Here is a 23356-nt window from a genome sequence, read left to right on the forward strand (position 1 = left end):
AAGTTACATGACCCGTATTTTGACAAGTGCATGACAATCCATAACATATTATATTTGAAGTGCAAATTACTAAAGTTCGATTGCTTATTCAAAATTGATATCCTTAGTTGTGGATACTCCCAAGGTATAGATAATGTCAAACTAGACAAATAATGGTATAAATAGATAATAGGTGGTTGTATAACCTAATACAATTACAAATTTATTTGGGTACCATGTTAAGTGTTCCATATATAATACATTTCCACTCAAAATTAATTATACAAAAGAATTCAATACTGAGATTTTGAGTACCATGTTCCACATTTTAACATCCTTATTATAACATGGAAACACACACTTATTCAGAATTAGCATTCGTAGTTGGGATACTCTAAAGTGTAGGTTATGTTACATTAGACAGCTAATGGTGTAAATAAAGAAGGGTGTAAGTGGTTGTGTAACTGTATCTTATACTTTTATTTAATAATACAATCAATAATTTGCATTTCAAATATAATTTGTATTTTTCTCTACAGTGTTATAGATTGTCATGCACTTGTCAAAATACAGGTCGTGTAACTTTATTCTCACTATTACTTTGGTGTCAGTAAAAAATTTCAACAATTAATTCAAACTAAATTAGGAAAATTAAGAAATTCTAATAATCGAATTTAATTATGTACACATCAACTTAGAAGAAGTAGATAAGATCGAATTTATTTGTAGAACCACCTCATAAATTTACCTCGTTTCTCTCACATTTTATCTCTTTAAAAATCCAAAAACGTACATTCACCACAACGTTTCAAGTATCACTCTCCTTCCTTCATTGTTAGCAACTTCCATTCTCCAAACAATGTCTCTAATAAGCTCATCTCTTTTCGCTTTTCTTATCTTCATGGTGCCCCCTGATTACTCCTATAGTGAGAACAATAATGTAACTGAAGAGGAGTGAGAGACTTTCTCATGGGAGGAATATTCTAAAAATGATGAATATGGTGAATATGGCTTGTGGGACCTTTATTTCGATGACGATCTACCAGTGAATGAGGATGGAGATGATGTTCGGAGTTCCGGTGGAGATTCGCGTTCCACTAGCAATGACGATTAGGAAGATTGATTGAAGAAGTGTAAAGCGCTTATCTTTTACTGTTATGTGTTTTTTTAGATTAATTAGAGTGTGGTTTGCTGGTTGTTATGTTTGAAGGAAGAAGATGGTAGTTGTTGTGTTTTAATCTGTCAGTCCAGGTTGAATGTTAAGAAATGATCTTTTACTAATTATTTGCTTGTGTTGTGTATAATAATATTTTTATTTTTTTATTATTATTTTTAACACTTAAATTATTTTATTTATATATATTTTATTCATTTTAATTGTTTTTTTGGTCATTTAAATTACTTGAAAATTAAAATAATTAAAAACTCAAAAGCTACTTAATCAGGACCATCCGTCTGCTTAGTATGGATCTCAATGACAATCTGTGGTTTCTAAAACAAATGTAAACCTAAACTTAATTTCGACACCGTTCATCTTATTTTTGATGATCTCAATGCATTTGTGTGGTTTGTCTAATTCAATGCCTCAAATCAATGGAGGAGGAGAGATAATATTGTGTAAATGTAGAGAGAAGATTGTGTAAAAGGAGAAAGAAGATTGTTTTGTTTTGTAATGAAGGGTAAGAATGTCAAAAACACGTTGAAAAGGTAAAAATAAATTATCGAGTGTGGCCTAATTGAGCACAATGTGACATTAGTGTGGTCTGTTTAGTAAATTACCCTTAGTGTTTTCCCTGTTTATTTAAAAAAAAATGGTGCATATAGAAGTAAGTGTATCTCATAACTGGTAGAATTATGGGGAGGTTATGAGGTTATCGTCTACCGTGAATTATGGGGACCCACCCAGTGGGAGCAATAGTGTGAGGGGTAATAAGTTGTCTTAATGACGCCAAAGATCTTGTCTTGGAATGTTAGAGGATTAGGTGATATGGATAAAAGAACTCTTGTCAAGGATTTTATACGTCAGTCTGGGGCTTCGATTGTTACTCTACAAGAGACTAAACTGGAAGTGATAGATAATAATGTGATTCAAGATATTTGGGGCAGGAATAATTTGGGGTGGGTTGCCACTCCAGCTTTAGGTACCCGAGGTGGGGTATGTGTGATTTGGGACAAAGATGTGATTGTTGTAGAAGATTCCCTTATTGGGGCATACTCTGCTACCATTTTGTATTATGAGATTGGAAGCCTTGATAAATGGATGTTTTCAGGAGTATATGATCCATCTAATAAGAGCGATCTCAAGGATCTCTGGGAAGAGTTAGATAACGTTCGAGCTTACTCTATGTTGGCTTCGTGGTGTCTTGCAGGGGATTTTAATATGATAAGGTTTTCAGAGGAGAAGAGTGGTGGATGTGCCATTAATTCGGGTATGAGGAGATTTTCTGACTTTGTTAATCGGCACGATTTGGTGGATCTGTCGTTTGTTGGGGGTAATTTTACTTGGTAAGACCACAAGGTGGACCCTATATTTGTTCGTCTTGACAGGTTTCTCATTGATACTGGATGGGAGGATAAGGCCCTGAACTTGATCCAAACCATACACTCTGCTCCTACTTCTTACCATTGGCCCATCACTTTGGAGTGTAGAAAATCTTCTAAGAGACCCTCTCCTTTTCGGTTCGAGTTAATGTGGCTGCTTGAACCGTCTTTTGAAGAGTTGGTGAAAACTTGGTGGGGGTGAAGGAGTGTTTGAAGGACGGCCTAGTTTCATTGTCGCAAAAAAATTGAAGTATGTTAAATCTAAAATCAAAGTGTGGAGCAAGGAAATCTTTAGGAGTGAGGAGACACGAAAAAAGAACTCCATTCAAGAACTTAAGGATTTGGACACCGTGGAGGAGAGAATCTAGCAGAAGCTGAAAGGCAGGAGGGAGGGAGTTAAAAGAGAGTTAGAGAGAGTGATCTTAATGGAAGAGATTGTGTGGAAGCAAAGATCAAGGGATAAGGAGATCCAAGAAGGAGACCAGAATACGAAGTATTTCCAGTCTTGCAAATGCTAGGAGAAGAGTTGATTCGATTTCCAAGTTGAACATAGGGGGCTCTATGGTTGATGATGAAGAGGTAATCCGTAATGAGACTGTGCATTTTTATACATAATTGTACAAAGAGCCTATGAGATATAGACCTCAACTTGACAATCTCGAAGTTAATCAAATTTTGGTGGAAGATAAGGAGTGTTTGGAGCAACCGCTTCAAGAGGAGGAGATTTTTGGAGCTCTGAATTCGATGGATGGAGACCGCTCTCGGGCCTGATGGGTTTCCTGTTGAATTTTTTAAAAAGTTTTGGACTACTATTAAAAGAGATTTTTTGGAGATGGTGAGAGATTTCCAAATGAACTATTTTTTGGAGCATAGTTTGAACCATACTTTTCTCACTCTTATTCCTAAGGTGCATGGAGTAGTGGAAATGGGGGATTTCAGGCCTATTAGTCTTGTGGGAACTGCTTATAAAATTATCTCCAAAGCTCTTTCTTTGAGGTTAAAAAAGGTTCTTGATTCGGTTATCTCGCAGGAACAAGGAGCACTTATTTTTGATAGACAAATCCTTGATGGTGTTCTGATTGCTAATGAAGCCATTGATGATGGGATTCGTTATGGGACGCCTGAGATTGTATGTAAGGTGGACATCTCCAAAACCTATGATAATGTGAGTTGGTATTTTTTAGATTATATGTTGAGGCGGATGGGTTTTGGAGAGGTTTGGAGAAGTTGGGTTCATAAGTGCGTTTCGTCTGTATCTTTTTCTGTCTTAGTGAACGGGTCTCCCGTAGGGTGGTTTAAGAGTTCTAGGGGTTTAAGGTAGGGTGATCCTTTATCTCTCTTCCTTTTTCTCATTGTGGTGGAAGCTTTGAGTCGGATTATTCGAAGAGCCAATGAGTGGGATGTTTTGTCGGGGTTTTCCGTGGGGAGACACAATATTAGGATCACCCATTTACAATTTTCAGATGACACAATCATCTTTTTGGGCAATGAGGGGAATCAAGTTAGATACCTTAGAGGTCTTCTTGCTTGTTTTGAGGCGGTATAAGGCTTGAGGATCAACATTGCTAAGAGCACGGTGTATTGTGTAGGAGGGAGTAATAGTGCAGTTAAGCTTGCTAGTGTCTTGGGGAGCTCTCCTAGTGTTCTTCCGGCGTCTTACTTAGGTCTTCTTTTGGGCGCTGCGAATAGGTGTGTTTCTATTTGGGACCCGGTGATAGAGAGATATGAGCGCAAGTTGGCTTCTTGGAGAGGTTGTTACCTCTCAAAAGGAGGTAGAGTGGTCCTCATTAAGAGTTCTTTGTCTAGTCTACCCGTTTATTTCATGTCGCTCTTTCGAGCACCAGTGAGTGTTACTAAGTGGTTGGATAAGATTTCGAGAGATTTTTTATGGGGAGATTCCGAGGAGGCACATCACTACCATCTCGTTAGTTGGAATAGGGTGTGTACTTCTAAGGATCAAGGTGGCATTGGTATAAAGAAAACCCAGTTTATGAATCGTGCCCTTTTGAGTAAGTGGTTGTGGAGGTTCGGTATTGAGAGAGAGACTGTGGAGGAGAATTATTGTCTCCAAGTATGGGTTGAGTCCTTTTGGGTGGGAGAGTCGTGATGTGACGATCCCCTATGGGTATGGAGTGTGGAAAGGGATTTTGAAAGAAGTGGAGGACTATAGGAAGAATATTTCCTATAAAGTCAACAAAGGGGATAGAGGCAGATTTTGGGAGGATGTTTGGAATGGGGATAGAGCCTTGAGTAGGGATTTTGGGAACTTCTATGCCATGTCAGACAGGAAGAATCAGCCGGTTAGGGATTTTATTGTTATGATAGATGGTACTGCCTCATGGAACATTGATCTCAGACATATGTTCAATGACTGAGAGATTGATGATTTGGCTACCTTGATGGCGAGATTAGGGTCCCCACCTAATATCACTCTCAAAGATTATCAACCGGTTTGGGCCCATGATGCCAAAAGTATATTTACTGTTAGATCTTGGTATTCAGCCCTCCTTGCTACCTCACCTAACCAACCTCATATCCTATCATACCTTGTTTATCCTTGGAGTTTCATTTGGAGGGCTAAAATTCCGTCTAGGGTTTCTTTCTTCACTTGGTGTTCGGTTTTGGGTAGAATTTTAACCATTGACAATCTTCGGAAAAGGAAAATTATTATTGTTAATTTCTGCCCTTTTTGCTATGATTCAGGAGAATCCGTTGCTCATACTCTTATCCTTTGCCCTTTTTCTTATGCCATTTGGAACTATTTTATTCAATCTGGTTCAATCTCTTGGGTGTGTCCTCGATCTGTTTGTGGTCTTTTGATGATGTGGTCTAATCTATGGTCCCCCACCCGTACTAAGAGAAAGTTGTGGAGTAGCATTTCCTTTGCGATACTATGGGGTATATGGTTGGAAAGAAACCGGAGACATTTCGAGGATAGAAGCCTTGACGTTGCACATTTGATTCTTCACATCAAAGGATTGCTTTTCCTTTGGTATAAGGCGGAAGGAGTTCAAGGAGATACCATTCGGGTCATTTGCTTTTTCTTGGGAGGATATCATCCGAGATGTCTAATCACTGTTGTATTTCTGCGTTTCCTTGATGTTGTCTTTTATTTTACGGTTCTTAGTAGGATATCTCATCCTATATTGTAATTATCTTTTATATATTGATCATTTACCTCTTCAAAAAAAAAAAAAAAAAAAAAAAAAAAAAAAAAAAAAAAACTGGTAGAATTTCTGGACTCCCTATATATTCTTTGGGGCTGAAACAAGTATCAGTTTTGTATTTGTCATCTGCCAATAAATCTTTTTGGTCATTTTCTGATTATTATTAGAGTTAAAGAAATGTGTAAGCAAACAATCTGAATATTGCCTTTCACAAGTAGCATCTTATATTCTGTCCTTCTGTTGGTTTGTAGGTTTTACTGTACATTTGGTTCCTGGATAAAAGCTTTTCTACTTCTAATCGTTTCTTTGTCATAAAAACTGCATTTCTTGCTGTAATAGTTTTCCAAAATATTTATGGTACTTGCAGGCAGGTGGTGGAAATCTTCCATTCCCAAATTTCAGAAGCATTCTCAAAATTGGAGCTTCACACTCCGCAAGCAAATAATAGGTACTTTACTCTCTAATTTTGTGGGTTGGATATTTTTTCCCTTTCATATGCAGAATCCCTGGATTTATGTTTAATGCTCTTTTTATATGCTTAAGATAGATGTAAACTGAATTCTATTGTCGCTATGACCAGACTGTATCGGGACACCCAGCATATTCTTGGGTGTATTCGGTCATTGCCTTCTGATAGTTTCAGTAAAGACGGTTTAGCAAACTCTGGCAAGCTTGATGAATTCTTATTACAAAGATTTGGAACTGAAGCTGGTTGATAAATATGCATGTAAAGGATCATCTATAATTCTGCTGTATCAAGACTAACCTAATTTGAAGGCGATATTATATGGGGCATCCAAGGAAACGGCTCACTCCTGCTTGTTTACATTGTATAATTAGTTGAGGTAACGATATTGCAATTAACTTTTCTGGTCTTTACAGTAACCCTTGAGTACTACTATAAAAGCATGCAAGTTTGGCTATGGTTTCGTTTCTGAGGCTTTCTCAATGGTTTACGTAACTTCCATCTGAGACTTGGTAGCATTATTACAGCTCGTACTGTCAAAATGTTGACAAGTGACAGCATGAATTAGACCATACTTGCTTTTTGAGCTTTTGTTGTAATCAGATGAACAAATTATGATTCTTTTTCTTGCACCCACATATATGTGTATATATTTATGACAACTTGTACTGTCAAATGACAACTTGAATTAGACCGTACTTCCTTTCTGAGCTTTTGCTGTAATCAGATGAACAAATTATGATTCTTTTTCTCACACCCACTTGTACGTGTATATATTTGTCCTTTTGTGCAAAGATAGCATGAGTGACTGAATTTTCTTTTAAAAGAATAAACCTTCCGGTCAAGGCTGTTGCTTACCACCCAAGCAACTAGGTGTTAAAGAAAGAAGCATGACATGTAGTCGTTCTCAGCCATGCAACTATAGCATTTTGATCAAGAAATAAACTATAGCTTAGGTAGCTTATCCTACATCAACATGCTCGTGTGCAAGTCCATTCAATTTGCTTGGAAGTGTTTTTCTCAGTTCTGTTTTAATTTACTTTTACTCATGGAACTGATTTGACATGAATGCTGAGCCATTATTTCTGCTGCATCTTTAAAAGACCATTATTTCTGCTGTAGATCTTGTGCAAATGTAATTTTGTTGCAAATTACAAACGTGTCAAATATGTGTTTCATTGAAGACCCCTTCTGATTTGATCAGTTTAACATCTGTCCTGTATAAACCATGATGTATATCAGTTCACCTTTTTAGTTTGTTGTTTATGCACTTTTGTGCAATGGACACAGAATGTATGCTAAAATAATATCTATTTATGGTTGTTTGTTCTCTGTGTATTAATGTATTTTTGTGTTTATACTGTTAAACTGAAGTCTGTAAAATTTCAGGTTTTGTTTGGTCCGTTGTTAGATGGAGAGAGAACCGTCAGCCCTGTTATGATTTCAGAATTTCATGATAGAAGTCTTCGCATTGAGTTTCGGTGACTCGGTTGTCATGTTAACATACTGTATTTGTCATTCTTAAAGAACAAATTGTACTATAGTCACGATCTTCTGTTTTTTTATGAAGAAAATCTCAGGCTTGGATCCCCCAAGAAAGAGTTATAGGTAATCCGGATGAAGTACTTCATTATCACTCGACGTTTTTGTATTAGTGAGGGATTCAAAAATACAAGTTCTTTTGAGTGGAAATGAAAATGTGAACTCTATCTCAACCGTGCCCAAAATCTTCTGTTCCTGCTGTACTCATGCAAAATTGGAGGGGTGAAAGAGTGAATTCAGCACCAGATAACAATTTATGAGTGTCCTAAATATTAGTTTAAGTTGGATCAAATTGTGGTTTGTTAAGTCCCAAGTTCTGACAAAAGGTTTACTGTAGCTCTATTGTTCCTGTTTTGACTTTACTCGCAGTTGGTTGTGGTAAAATTCTGAACGTTGTAACTTCGAAAGCAATGAAAATTGTTCAAGTACTTAATTTTGTATATGAAGATTTTCCTCATTGGAGTGATTGGTTTGGTAGTCCATTTTGGAGCTGCACAAGGTGAGAGTGGTGGCTTCTTAATTGCCATAGACAACTATATGTCTATATATGAGCCTCAGTAGTCTCAAATTTGTAGGCAAACTAATTTCAGTTCCAAATTTCCCGTGGGCTCACCCATTTTAAAAGATGAGTATGAGAAAAGAGTATACTAGCAGGCAACAACACAAAGGCATATCTTCGATCCAGTCCAGATGAGTCCCAAGATTCTGGCTTCCAAAATAGAGAAATGATGAATGATCAATTCAGAAAATGTTTTCATTACTCTAATCATTGAGATTAGAGATATTTATAGTTCAATATTACATATCAAAACATAACACCTGTATAACTGATTCCTAAATTAATCTTAACAACTTTTGACTAGTTGACTATTTATTTACAAACACAGAGTTTACACTCTATTACATCCCCTCAAGCTTGAGATTGAGTATCAATGGAAAGCTTGGTCTTCAGTAAGTGAAATCTTGGACTGGAAAGACCCTTGGTAAAAATGTCAGCAATTTGGTCTTGTGTGCAGATGTATTTCAACTGAAGTGCTCCACTCGTAACCAATTCTCTTGTGTAGCGGTAGTTTACTTCAATATGTTTGGTACGAGCATGGAAAACGGGATTTGAAGCCAAAGCTAATGCTCCAATGTTGTCACACCAGAGAGTAGGTGAACTGCTTAAGTGAAGTTGTAAATCTTGCAAAATCTGACATATGAAATGTAAGTCTGCTGCAGTAGTTGCTAAAGCTCTAAGATTGGAGACTGCATGACAAGAGGGTTGCTTCTTAGCACTCCATGATATAGGATTTGAACCTAGAAAGATTATAAACCCATTTGTTGATCTCCTATCAACTGGGCATCCAGCCCAGTCTGCATCACAGAAAGCATTTATTGTAAGAGGACCTTTTGTAAACTTAAACACCATATTCCATGGATCCTTTAAGATATCTGATAATTCTTTCTAACTGCAACAAGGTGAGAAGTCCTTGGGCTATGCGTGAACTGACAAACTTGATTGACAGAGAAGGAAATGTCAGGTCTGGTCCAACAGAGATATTGCAGAGCACCCACCAAAGATCTATATTCAGTTACATCTTGCGCTTGTAGTGGATCACCATCCAAATTGTTAAGCTTTTGGCCTGATGAGACTGGTGTTGAGCAAGGTTTTGCTCCTTCCATGTTGGCCTTCTTTAAGAGATCTAAAACATACTTTGTTTGTGTCATATACAAAGTGTCAGAAGTCCTTTTGAATTCCAAACCCAGAAAGTAGTGAATTTCCCCTAAATCTTTCATTGGGAACTTGAGATTAAACTGTTGAATGATATAAGAAATCATTGAAGTAGAATTCCCAGTTATCAGAATGTCATCAACATAAATGAGGATGTAGGTAATACTCTTAGGATCTTTTCTGATAAACAAGGAGATATCAGCTTGAGAAGTAATAAAATCAAGTTGTAGTAAGACACCAAATAACTCTTGGTACTAGGCACGGGGAGCAAGGGGAGCTTGCTTTAAACCATATAAAGATTTCTTCAACTGACAAACATAAGATGGCTTCTGAGGATCAGTGAACCCTGGTGGCTGGCACATATATACTTGCTCTTGTAGAGTACCATGCAAAAAGGCATTGCTAACATCAAATTGTTTAATGCACCAATCACTGTTAAGCGCAATGGAGAGAATCAACCTTATAGTGGTTGGTTTGGCTACAGGACTAAAAGTTTCATAACAATCAATACTAATTTGTTGATGATAGCCTTTAGCAACCAACCTAGCTTTAAGCTTGTTAAGTGAGCTATCTTTCTTATACTTTACTCTAAACACCCACTTTGCACCAACTGGATTGAAAGAAGGATCATAGGGAACCAAAACCCAAGTGTTATTCTTCTGCAAGGCAGTAATCTCTTCTGCCATGGCCTGTCTCCACTTTGGATCTTTAATAGCTTGAGTATAACAAGTAGGAACTGGGATTGATGTAAAAGAGGTATTGAGAACATAGTTTTCAACTAGGTATTTTGTAGTTGGTTTAGAGATGTTGTTTTTAGCTCTAGTTTGCATTTGATGAGCATTGGTTTGAGTATTGGACTGTGAGTAGGAGGAAGATGTATGAGTAATTTGTCTTGAATTTGAGGAGGAGCTAGAATGATGACCATTGAAAGAATTTTCAGACATTTCTATATTATTTGAATTAGAAGAGGCAGTATGAATAGGACTGATAGGAGCTGGAGATGCAATATGAATAGGACTGATATGAGCTGGAGATGCAGGAGGAATGGAAGTTGAAGATTGATGAACAGGTTCAGTACCTTGAGAACATGATTTTGTGAAAATTGGAACTGAAGTAGGAGCTGAATATGAATTAAAAGTAGGAGAAACAGATGAATTTATGCATGGAAACTCATATTCATTGAAGACTACATACCTTGAAATGTAGATTCTATCTGTTTTCATGTCAAGACATCTATAGCCTTTATGGTTCTGACTATAACCAATGAAAATGCAGTGAATTCCTCTATTCTGAAATTTATTTGAATTATATGGTCTGATCCAAGGATAGCAGGAACAACCATATGATTTTAGAAAGCTATAATCTGGAGCTTGATGAAATAGTTTTTCAAAAGGTGAGATGTTTGAGAGAATTTTTGAAGGCAACAGATTTATAAGAAACACAGAAGTATAAAAGACTTCAACCTAATAAACAAAAGGGACATTACTTTGAGCAAATAATGTTCTACTCATATCAAGTATATGCGATGTTTCCTATCCACAATTGAGTTTTGTTCGGGGGTATGGGGACAGGAAAATTGATGATAAATTCCTTTGGATTTCAGAAAATTTTCAAAGAGATAACTTTTAAATTCACCCCTTGCATCAGGTCGTACCATTTTGATGGTTGTATATACTCAATAAATTTTCAACTAAAGAAGTGAACTGAAGAAAAACAATGTAAAATTGAGATTTAGTTGTGAGAGGATATATCCAAGTGTATTTTATATAATCATCAACTAAGCTCGCAATAGTATATGAATCCAGAAATAGAATAGCAAGGAGTTGGGCCCCATAGATCAATATGAATAAGTTGCAAAGGGACAGTAGATTGTGAAACATGACCACAATAGAGAAATGAGGAATGATCAATTCAGAAAATATTTTCATTACTCTAATCATTTAGATTACAGATATTTATAGTTTAATATTATATATCAAAACATGACACGTGTATAGCTGTATAACTGATTCCTAACTTAATCCTAACAACCTTTGACTAGTTGACTACTTATTTACAAACATAGAGTTTACACTCTATTATTCCAAACATTTTTCAACTGAGCACGAGTTAGTGTCACACATCTAAACCTGACGTAACAATTGTCAGATTCTGAGCACAAGTTAGACCTCTCACATCTAAACTGATGTAACGATTGTCAGGGCATACCGAATTATGAAGAAAGTATTTGTGTTGCTTAGGAACTATGATAATTGTACATACGGTGAATAGAGTTAAGCTTCAAACTTCCAATACCAATAGATAAAAAATGGTTGATTATTTTCAAAATCTAATGCACACGAGCACCATCTTATCCTCCTTCACTCCATCTTTTGTTTCCTCTTTTAACAGCTAATTGTCATCACTATCAGTTACACATTTTATATAGATAATATGATTTTTCCACTCAAGTTTCGCTCACTCTAATGTGCAGTCATGTTTCTTCACAATCTCAATGATATCTAAAGTCTTTTGACAATATTATATTATTATTTATTATTTTCTTTATTACTGGCGTTTAATTCCCAATTTGGGTTCTTGTCAAAGCTTGGTTTCACAAACCTATAACTCTGATGCTTGACACTTGGATGGATGATGGATGCACTGGGATATACTGTGTCGTGATGTTATCCAACTAACCGTAGAAACCCGGGAAGGGTTTTTGGACTTGGGTAAGACATGTCCAACTTACTAAGAGCTTACTTAGAACATCATCAACGCACTGTCAAAAAAAATTGTGACACATCAGTTTTTTTGTCCCCAAAAAAGTGTGATTGCTATCTTAAGTAGGGATAAAGTGAGATTTGGCAACAAGTGTCTTAGGTTTGAGGTTTACACGTTCTATGTTTTCTTCAGTTTTGATACCATCACTAACTATTCAGGCTGGTGAAGTAAGGTTATTCACTCCCTAGTGTGGACATTTTTCGTAAAGTGCATCACTATGAAGACGAAATTAAAACAGAAGAAATCCCTAAAAATACATCCAGACAAGAATCTCAAAGATGCTATACGATCATCTTCTACGCGGAAAAGGACAACCGGCATATGGTGTGAAAAGGCGGACCATGATGAATGATCTTCAAGATGCTAGACAAGAGGAAGACAGAATTGCGAGGAGGTTTAGAGAAAAGGAGCATATGGTCTGCGCTTGTTGTTATGGCAAATAAGGTGTAAGGTTTTTTTTATCTCAGCCTTGATATTTTTTATTTTTAATATAGTTTATGTACTATTAGTCACAGTCTTAAATGATGCTTCTTATGTTGATGTTAGGTATCTGCTATGGGGAGTGTATGTGGGGATCTTAAGAATCCTTTGCTTGTTATGCCTCTTAATAAAGCTGCAGCGGTTGAGGGTTCATCTTTTTTCCCTCCAAGGCATGTGGAACACGAACCTTATATTCCGGTGGTAAACAATCTTGTTGGTGCATCATATCCAATTATGGATAAACTTATGAAGGTATGAATATGATACTTAGGAATGATTGTAACATTACAATGCTCTTTGGAATCTCAATATCCTTACATTTGTAGTGCCTTGTTATGTGATATAGGAAATGTAAGTGTTACTTTAGTAAAATAGAAAATGACAAAATAATAGGTTTCCTCTTGAAATACAAAGTTGTTATTGAGCAATTTTATGAACTGTGTGGTTGCAGTATCATATACTACTAGGAACTAATGGTCATTACAGAGAATGATTTTTTCCCTGCTACTCTGGCATATCCATCTTTTACAAATTAGTTACAGAAAAGTTTTCACATTTTGATGAATGATGTTATCATACAACATTCAAAAACGACGTAAAATTGTCTTAGTTGAATGCGATACTCATGACTTCGTCAAGCACTCCTGCTAATAATATGTTCGATACAATTCTAAAGATGACATGGTTATTGGTTAGTCTTTGAAGAAGTGGCGATGAAGTGCATCAAAGTGTGTCCAACATCTAGAAAGTAGAAATATAGATAAGATTTAGGGATGGCAGGAAGTGGGAGTTCCGAGAGATGATTTGTGTAGCAATGTTTTTGTATGTTATTTCTTGCCTATGATACTCGATATTAAATATGACATTCGTAATTCATGTATATGAGGGGTGAAGGTTTATATTGGGTTTTGTTCATTGTATAACTTTCGGAAAGTGAATTTCCCAGGTAACATCCAAGTCTTAATTCACATGCTACTTGCTTCTTGAACATTACAACAAAGAGAATGGTTTTCTTTTTCTTTCTGTATTACACAATCTATGTTTGTCATTATTGCCCAATCTCTTATTTTTATTGGAAATGCTCATTCTCTTATTGGTCTTATCACATTGGTTTAACAGGCAGCAGAAAAACAAAAATGATGGGTGTTGAAGAGCTTAGCAGAATTGGCTTGCATAGTTGTATTACAGATGTTTCATGATCTTTCCTAATTTGGGTGCAAGAGGTATAATTCACATTTTGTTTATGAGGAAAGGAAAAAATAACATGAGATCTTGGACTTTGTTTTCTCTTTTATGGTTTTGTATACGTACCTTATTTCCTTCCTTTGTTTTACAACTTCATGTTAAAGAATTTAATTTAAATACCACCCTGATGCTTCCTACCTGGAAGAACATCAAAATTGATATGTAATTGGTTTGGCTTGAATTTCGTTACTTGTTTTACTGGATTTGCTAGTAATATTGGTTTTGGTGTGATACAGAGCTTGCGTTATCATATTTGATGCTACGTATTCCATTTATAGTTGTAGTACTTGAGTGATTTTTAAAAATTTTGTCAAAAATGCATCTGTTTATTTTCCGCTTCATCTATGAATAGTTGCATGATAATTATTTATTTTTATATTTTCCTGAAGAAGATGGTAGCAGACTAGGGGATAAGGATGCCTCAACCTTTCATTACTAAAAAAATGTTCAAGTACATTTGATCATCTTATCCTCCTTTACTATAGCATCAAGCTTACAGTCTCATGGAGGATGGAAAAATCCAAACATGATAATTTTGGACACAACTTTTGGACAAGTAATCAGCTGCCCGATTACATTCCCTAAGGGCACACAATATAAGTATACAATAAAGCCTATCAAAGTCCGAACAAAGGGAACTATTCTTAGCATCCGGATTCCTACACATTCAAGGGGGTTCCTCTTTTCTGTTGATGATAAGGTTAAATGTACTTAATTGCCACTTTTTTTTATTTGTTTAACGAGAAATAGGTCTTGACTGGCAATTTGTCTGAACTTTTTCGTAGAAGTGCCATATGTTTCTGCCTTCCTCAAAGTTCTCCTTCTGCTGATCTTCCTCTGTATAGGTGGTACAACCTTTTAGGCCAGTACTTCACTCTCTTGTATTGGAACTTTGGAAAAAACAGAGAGCATTGCAATAAACCCTTACATAAATGAAAGTGAAAGGGTTCTATTGGAGGTAGTGTTTTGCACCTAGGTTGTCTGAACTGAGTTGGATTGATTGCACAGAATAATCACGTTCAGGTTTGTGATTTTTCATGCCTATGATTGTGTTGCTTGCTTTTTAGCAGGTGTGGTCCATTAAATGGTATCTCGTGGTCTACTTGCATTATGTTCAAGCTCATTGCGTCTTGATATTGGTTGTAGCTGGCGAGGCAACTATTATTGGAAGTTTGGACTTAGCTGAAGTATTAAAAACTTAAAAGCAAGTCCCAAGCAACCCGAAATTGTGCTAGCATGATCTGAACCACCACTCGTGTCATACTTGAAGGTTGACATTATTGTACACCTGAATAGATTCTGAGTTTTTCGCTAAGAATTAGTGATTACTTAAATAAACATGGATGCAGTTGGAATCCATTGTTATTGTTTGATTCTAATATACTCCTGTTGTGAAGTTATTTCTTGAATTCATTAACTTCTTTCTAAGTTGTAGCTACATGTTCATTGCACTGCCTATTACTGTTCTTTACTGTTCTTTCTGAAAGCCTCAGTAGTTTGTACCATAAGCAATCTATGTCTGATAAGTGTTATCCACTAAATGGCTGTAACCTCAACTAAGAAAAGAGGTGTGTTTATTTATTTTTCTCGTTACGTTGTTTTCTAAAGAAGTCTGAGTGTACATTATTTCCGAATCCAGTAATGGCAAATATACTCCTAAATTCCTCCATTCGACCATTTTCGCTACCAATTTTTTGTTCCAAGAGATTTTTCTTCAAAAACAAAATATGCTGCTTCACCTCCCAATCTCCCGAATCACCTTCGGAGCAGCAGCATCAGAAGAAATAGCTGTGGTTATACAACACATTGGGCAGACAGAAGCAAATGTTCACTCCCAAAAACATTGGTAAACTTGGCATGTACGTTTGTGGCACCACAGTTTATGACCTCAGTCACATTGGTCATGCTCGTGTCTATGTTTCCTTTGATGTCCTCTTCAGGTATGTATACTCCAATTCTTGTAGTTGTTTATTGCAAAGTGCTTTCACTTCCCACTAACTAAGTGGACATGTTTTTTGGACCTTGTTTGAAAACTAGGCAGATACTTGAAGCATTTGGAATATGAAGTTTGTTATGTACGCAATGTCACCGATGTCGATGACAAGGTCAGTATTATACTTCTATCTGCGATTCATTTTTTAAAAAAATGTTAGTTGCCATACTTTTTGTGTTGGACATGTCATTAGACTTACTTCTGCACTTTTCCATACGTGTAGATAATTTGCTAGAGCAAATGAGTTGGGAGAGGACCCTTTGAGTTTAAGCAGACGCTACTTTGACGAATTCCTTTGTGGCATGTCATATCTTCACTGCATTTCTCTTTCGGTTGAACCGCGTGTATCTGATCATATGCCCTAAATCATTGATATGATCAAACAGGTGCTCACCTTGATCTTTATATACTTGTTTGTAAAACTGCCAAGCATGCTTCTTCAGTTTCGTAGTTTTACAGAAGTAACTGTAGTTAGAAGACCTGTTGTTATTCTAGTTTTTATGATATAGAAAGTTGTCGCTACTGTTCTCCATGTTGCTGTTATCCACCGGCTAAGTTATTTGACCTGCAGGTGATTTTTTTTTATAGACCACTAGACACTTCTCATGAATTTCATTAAAGTAATAGCAGAAACCTTGTTACTGAACCTGGCCTTGCTCTATATATCTTGTCAATGTCAACTAAGTATATCTGTGGCGTTAGAAGCTGCTTTTTCGTTTCTTTTCTTGTAAACAATTATCCTTCTCATTTTCCTTTGCAAACTTAAACAGAAACATGACTAGTCAATTTTACATAGAACTTTAACTTTGTTGGCTTGCTTTCTTGACAGATTCTTGATAATGGTTGTGCCTAGAGTTGATGGCGATGTTTATTTTTCTGTAGACAAATTTCCTGAATATGGACAACTATCTGGACGGAAGTTGGAAGATAATAGAGCAGGTGAAAGGGTGACTGTTGATTCGAGGAAGCGAAATCCTACTGACTTTGCATTATGGAAAGTGAGTTGATCAGCAAAAACTTTTGTATGTATTAGGTTTTGCATTGAAAGTTTGATGCAAACGTTTTGCCTGAAGTATGGATGATATATGTGAAAAAGAGATCATTTCCAGGCTTAACCTGCCAGCCTACCTGAAACTTCTTGCCTTGTCAAAACTCAGTATTGGTTTGCACATTGAAATATTTGGTCCATTATTTCACCATGAAATTTCTGTTACTCAGAACTTTCAAGTAGGTTTCATTTGTGAGGATGATTTCCTTTTTTGGACTGAAACAGAGTTGCAGATCTTAACTTGGAAGTTAGAAGGTTTTAAAATTAGTCAAAGGTTCTCTTATGCTATGATGGTAAAGTATTTCGGCCTACAAATGCAATATCTACATAAATGCCAGACATATTGCACAAGCCAGATAGATAGCAATATATCAGGACACAAAGCGGTTCCGTTAGTGAAACTGTATAGATTTTAATTTCCCAAATTCCTAATTTTATCTGACAAATTCCATTTACCATCTGCAGTCTACGAAGGAAGGAGAATCTTTTTGGGAAAGTCCTTGGGGACCTGGAAGACCAGGATGGCATATTGAGTGCAGTGCAATGAGTGCAGCTTACTTGGGTTACTCTTTTGATATACATGGTGGAGGGGTGGACCTTGTGTTTCCTCATCATGAAAATGAAATTGCTCAGAGCTGTGCTGCTTGTAACAAGAGTAACATAAGCTACTGGATACACAACGGATTTGTCAATATTGATAATGAGAAGATGTCGAAGTCACTGGGTAATTTCTTCACAATCCGGCAGGTAATTGTAATCAAGTACTCTGCTTAGGATAACAATCATTCTGTGCAACTTATGTTTGCTTTCATGTTTGAGCATTTTACAATGAATGTACGATATCTTGATGGATGGTTCCCTGCAATTCTGCAGGTTATAGACCTTTGCCATCCACTTGCTGTGAGGCTATTTCTGATGGGAACACACTATCGATCTCCTATTAACTACTCAAATGCGCAGCTTGGAAGTGCATCTGACCGTGTTTTTTACATATATCAGGTACCATTATTTCTTTCAATTCCGTGAGGTGCATTGTTAAGACATACAACTCATACATCTTTTCTCCCAAGCCGAGGCAGTTGGAAGTTGGAACACATTGAAAGAAGTAGACCTGACATTCTATTAACCCTAAAATTATCCGCATCTAGCTGGTTAAATCCAATGGAAGTTTCATCCCTGACACTGTAAAAGATAACTGTAGAGCTTACCAACCACGCAATGAACTGATCTGCACATCTTAAGTTTTTTCCAACTTACAAGTATAGGCAAGTGACTCTGGTCAATATATTTTCTATTGTAGACTTCAGTCTCTGAGAGTGTGATTTAAATGCACAAGGTTGAGTATGCCTTCATTCAATAAAAAAGTGTATTTGTTCTTTTCTGTGAGGTCGTTCACTAAAACGTGTAGATCTGTTATTTTTTGTGAATGCGACTTTTGATATCATTTATATTGATGTTTAGTCGGGATACTCGTACCTCGTTATAATTTCGTCTTTGTAAAACTTGTTTTGTGGACATCCCTCTTGCTAGTGGGGCAGAATGGATGATGGCTTCCTCTGACAAGCATAGTATTTTACCCCTCATTTTTTTTTTGTCTATAAAAGGCCTGCTCTTCTGATAAAATAAATGCTGATAGGATTCTTGGATACCTATCTTCATGAAGCTGTTCTCGTGAAATTTGTGTAGACATTATATTTAAACAAATATTATATTTAAACCGAGTTTCTTTACAATGACAAGCATTTATTATTTTTATTTATTCTTATTTTCTTTATTACTGGCGTTTAATTCCCAATTTGGGTTCTTATCAAAGCTTGGTTTCACAAACCTACAACCCTGATGCTTGACACTTCGATGGATGATGGATGCACTGGGATATACTGTGTCGTGATGTTATCCAACTAACCGTAGAAACCCGGGAAGGATTTTTCGACTTGGGTAAGACATGTCCAACTTACTAAGAGCTTACTTAGAGCATCATCAACGCATTGTCAAAAAAAATTGTGACACATCAGCTTTTCTGTCTCCAAAAAAGTGCCATTGCTATCTTAAGCACGGATAAAGTGAGATTTGGCAACAAGTGTCTTGGGTTTGAGGTTTACATGTTCTATGTGTCCTCTATGTTTTCTTCAGTTTTGATACCATCACCTACCTGATAGCTTTAAAGCAACAAACTAGCTCTATTCATGGGCAAGAGGCTGGTGAAGTGGGAGTTATTGCTAGTGCTTCATGTTATGGATAAGCTTATTCACTCCATAGTGTGGAGAAGTAGGATAGTATTCGTGAGTTGGGGTGTAGAGTGTGCAACAAGCCCAACAATTGTCCCACTTAGTTTGTTATTTTGTTATGGATAAACTTTCTTATTTTGTTATCTGTAACTTTGTAATACTTGCGCTAACTTAGTTTTCAGTTTAACAAGCTAACACTTGATTCACTCTGCAGATGTTGCTCATGCCTTTGTTAGCACCTGGTTTAGATGAGGTGAAATTGCTTAGGATAGGACTTTTTGCAGGCTGTGCAAATGTAATACTCTTCCCACTCATTTGCATACACCTTCATATTGAGTGTATATATATCTATGTAAGTTTGGAGTTTAGAGATGCTGATTATTTTTCTCTAACGATGCAGATATTTCTCTATAGTGTTTCGTGGTCACCTTGGGTATTGCTCTTTGAAACTCAATCGTAAAGCTACTTTATTATTTCTGAGCAACTATGCTTCTTTGCACAGTGTTGTAAATTTACCCTTTTTGCATGTCATGTACATATTTTCATCATTTACTTATTTATAATACAACTAAATATGTCTTATATAAGAATAAATCTTATCTAAGTTCTCATTTATAACCAATTCTTTGTTTCTTATATCTGGTAGCTGAGGTTGAAACCTGTTTCTAAAGCTTAATTTCTTTAATATTGGAACTTGCAGGTACCCTATCTTGCTAGCAGTATATCTGTCTTGGCTGTCTTTGCGCCACCATGTGTAAGTTATTTACATCGTATATCATCGTAAATTTTATTTCAGTAGAAATTTGTCTTTCTTTATCGGTTTGTGTTGTGCAGATAAGGAGCATTGCATCAAAACAAGTTGACCCTGAAGAGCAGGTAATTTTTCCTGTTGAGGACTAGCTTATAGGTGGCGCTATAACTTTAATTTATGTTGTACTGTAGCTACTAAAATTTTCTCCTGTCTGATATTAGAATATGAAATAAAAAATTGTGATTAGTTTTACAAGGTCATGCCGTTGGATAATCTGCTAGTTTTGGACCTATAGAGTGGTAGTGGTTGCTTCACCTGTTACAGTATTTTTGACATTTTTGCTACTTAGCATCCTTTCTTGTGCATTATTCTTGGAACTAGAAATAAATAACTAAATAAATAAAAATGATGCTGCATCTGCTAAGTCTTTACAAAATATTGAAACTAATCTCAGGGGAAGGGTCAAGGCTGCATTTCTGGCATGTGTTCTTTTGCAAACATTGTCTCTCCCCTAACTTTCACTCCTCTAACAGGTACGTGCCATATTATATACTTTCTTCTTTCTTCGGATTTGGTAACTGATTTTTAACTAATAACAAATCACTCCCTTCTCCAGCGTTATTCCTGTCAGAAAGAGCACCATTTCATTTCCCAGGATTCAGTATAATGTGCACTGGATTTGCAATGGTGAGTACTTGGTACAGTGTGTAGAGGTTTGATTCAGTAGATTGCTACAGTGGTTAACATTTTGGCCTACAACTGCAATTCAGACTTCAGAGCATTAATACAACTTCCGGATCTTTACCGCTCACCAGATTTGCATTGGCAGTTGTAGTTTAGTTGATGATTTCTTCCCTAGTTGGCTACTTGTCTTCTTAAAATTAAGTTAGATAGCTATTTTCTGTTGCTACTTATCTCATGGACTTACCACAAGGATCATCCTATATGCAGATGGTAGCCTTTGTACAGAGTACTATCATAAGAGATGCTACTCCAATTTCAAGCGGCAAAATCAGCAGCAGAACCTTTGTGGAGCCCTAGCTTTTGAAAATTTGTGAATTCATCTAGTCTCACTTGTTGTTATGTACATACCTTTATGGCGTTTACATTGCTGTCAAGCACTCTAACCAGTCTCAAGACACCATGACTATAGAAGAAAGCTCAGAGACAGAAGTGATCTTACAGGTTTAAACTAAGTGTATATTCATATTTATGTGGAGACCCCAACAATGAAGCACGCAAAAGGAATGCTTTATGATAAAATGCACTTCATATGGTTGGCCATTGCTGAAACCTCAACAGAAACCTTCCATGGGGAAAAAGCAGGATTCCAGCAAATTGGACCCGGAGACACATTTTTTTTCTTCCGGTAAATGTTTACTTGTACTTACATACCATCTCTTTTGTAAATGCATTTGTTTAAGTGGTTCTTAACCATCTCCTTTTTTGTAAATAAATGCACTTGGTCATTTTGATCCATATTTTCGTTTTTTCATATTTTGTTATTTTTGATGTTTTTTTCATTTTTCGTTATTTTTTATAAACACGTTCCTTTGTTTGTCTACTTTAAAGTTGGTCTGTCCCAGTAAAATGGATGAATGCCCAGATCTGATCTGAGAATCTAGTTCAGAAGTTAAGATAATACTTCCATAATGATAGAAAAATCAACAGTCCAAGATCAGATAAAGTTTGGGATTAATTATGGCTTAACAAATGGAATTACCAAGGTTTCCTGGCCTCTGACAATCTTAAGGACGCCTTGGCCATGCTTCGAAATATGGGTATGCCAAGCATTGGTTTGCTTATTTGCTATATGGGTGCTGGATTTTAAAGATTGCAGTCTTTAACATGCCTAAAGGGGACTCGGTGGATGTGGAGGTGTAAACTAATGTCTAAATGGGCCCGTTTGATCTAGCCAGTTGTGTTCTCTCAAATTTACCCATTACTTGTATTCCGAAAGGTGTGGCTGAAATTATTGAATGATTGATTTGTGACTTTATTTGGGGATTTTCGGATGAACAAAGGAAATACCATCTAGTAGATTGGGAGAAAGTTTGCTCACCCAAAGAAGATGGGGGTCTCGGGCTGCGAAAACTTGTAGTCATGAATCAAGCTCTACTTGGGAGATGGCTATGGAGATACATGGTGGAAGACTCTTTGGCGTGCTGTGATTTGTGCAAAGTATAGCAATGACAACCAAAGATGGTGGCCCAAGGAAACAACTCAATCTCACGGTTGTAGCCCTTGGAGAGGCATACTGAAGGTACTGTCGTATTTTAAGAGTGGGGTTAATTTCAATGTGGGAAATGGGCAGAAATGCTTATTTTAGAAGGATGTATGGCTCGGTGAAGTGCCTTTGGCTGACCAATTCCCTCTTATTTTTCAAGCGTCCACTAATAAAAAGGGATATATTCATGAGTTTGGACACATGCAGAATGGTCATTTCGCATGGAATCTGTTTTTGAGAAGAAGTTTGAATGATTGGGAAGTCCAACAATATGCTAATCAAACCGTGTTGCTCGAGACAGTCCAATTGAATGATGAAGTGGACAGTTGCTTATGGCGGTGGACCAAGACCAGCACCTTTTCTGTTAGCTTTTTCTATGATAAAATCCGTGAATATGGTCGTCCCTCGGAACAAATATCCACCCCTTTTCCTTCAAGAGTTGTATGGAAAATATCTATTCCTCTAAAAGTGAAGTTCTTCTTTTGGTGTGTCATGCTTGGGCGTACCTTAACGGCGGATGCTCTTATTCGTAGAGGTACGGTGGTTTCTCCCATTTGTACTATGTGTAATATGTTTATGGAGAGCATTAGTCATGTGTTCATGCATTGCCGCTTTGCTTTAGAGGTATGGACTCTCATGCTCCAACCAATGGTTATGGCGTTTCCTTTGCTAGCGCAAGCCGCTTCAGTTGAAGAATTTCTTGCAAATTGGCCGAGAAAGAGAGGGAAGAGTTTCGGATCGATTATTTGGAGTCTATTACCATATGCTGTTATTTGGATAATGGAAGAATAGAAATTATCATATTTTCAGGAATAAAGAATGCTCCGTCTCACAAACAGTTGGGGAGATCAAAGGGGTGTTGTGGTATTGGATGTCTAATTATGAGGAAAGGCGACAATACCAATTCAGGTACTTGGTACTGGATTGGCCTCATGTGATAATGGTCGACTCTGGGGATGTACTATTTTAGGGATGTTATTTTCTTTTAGTTCCCTGTATGTTGACTTGTGATGTTCTCAATCACTAACTGTAACAGTGCTTTGCTAGATATGAGCGGTTTGAATTGCGTCAAGCCAAAGAGATTTATGCTAGATATGATGGATTTCAAAGAGCCGACGCAAAGGAAAGCTGTGGCACATAAGGACAAGGAACTGGCAGCAAATGTGGCTATTAAGGATGAGGAATTAACTGCAACGAGGCAAATGAATGCAC

The 23356-nt window shown here is 36.7% G+C and overlaps 2 protein-coding genes and 1 pseudogene across 9 annotated transcripts in view; all 3 read left to right on the forward strand.

The window, feature by feature from the left end:
- LOC147509194 (vacuolar protein sorting-associated protein 54, chloroplastic-like) overlaps positions 1-8152 on the forward strand; it is a 34843-nt gene extending 26691 nt beyond the window's left edge. Inside the window, 3 exon segments of the mRNA XM_086601494.1 lie at positions 6055-6135; positions 6268-6532; positions 7543-8152. Coding sequence (XP_086457620.1) covers positions 6055-6135; positions 6268-6403 — 217 coding nt within the window. The 3' untranslated portion in view covers positions 6404-6532; positions 7543-8152.
- A 3341-nt stretch (positions 8153-11493) lies between these two features.
- LOC147509195 (uncharacterized) lies at positions 11494-15297 on the forward strand. 7 transcript variants are annotated; one of them, XR_015218423.1, is made up of 4 exons: positions 11494-12616; positions 12719-12904; positions 13772-13875; positions 14968-15297. XR_015218423.1 is itself a non-coding variant. In XM_086601495.1 (3 exons), the coding sequence occupies exons 1-3, from the start codon at positions 12521-12523 to the stop codon at positions 13790-13792; spliced, it is 303 nt and encodes a 100-aa protein (XP_086457621.1). In that variant the 5' UTR covers positions 11494-12520; the 3' UTR covers positions 13793-15297. The 7 variants fall into 7 exon arrangements, 1 of the variants encoding a protein (XP_086457621.1); XR_015218418.1 differs by having other exon boundaries at positions 11497-12616; positions 14287-15297; XR_015218419.1 differs by having other exon boundaries at positions 11497-12616; positions 14383-15297.
- Positions 15298-15685: 388 nt separating this feature from the next.
- LOC147509196 (cysteine--tRNA ligase, chloroplastic/mitochondrial-like) lies at positions 15686-21412 on the forward strand (annotated as a pseudogene). Its single transcript, XR_015218425.1, has 13 exons — positions 15686-15837; positions 15939-16006; positions 16119-16276; positions 16720-16888; positions 17404-17685; positions 17812-17937; positions 19381-19461; positions 19567-19599; positions 19867-19920; positions 20001-20042; positions 20372-20450; positions 20534-20604; positions 20869-21412. The product of XR_015218425.1 is annotated as a cysteine--tRNA ligase, chloroplastic/mitochondrial-like (transcript).
- Positions 21413-23356: the final 1944 nt, after the last annotated feature.

This window comes from Coptis chinensis, chromosome 3, assembly GCF_015680905.1.
Source record: "Coptis chinensis isolate HL-2020 chromosome 3, ASM1568090v1, whole genome shotgun sequence".
Lineage (NCBI taxonomy): Eukaryota > Viridiplantae > Streptophyta > Magnoliopsida > Ranunculales > Ranunculaceae > Coptis > Coptis chinensis.

Excerpts from the sequence above, each read along its gene's own strand:
- LOC147509195 (XM_086601495.1), top strand. The coding sequence starts at position 12,521 with ATGATCTTCAAGATGCTAGACAAGAGGAAGACAGAATTGCGAGGAGGT. Across the intron at positions 12,617-12,718 it reads TTGTTGTTATGGCAAATAAG|GTATCTGCTATGGGGAGTGT; the intron begins GTGTAAGGTTTT and ends TGTTGATGTTAG. Across the intron at positions 12,905-13,771 it reads TTATGGATAAACTTATGAAG|GCAGCAGAAAAACAAAAATG; the intron begins GTATGAATATGA and ends TTGGTTTAACAG.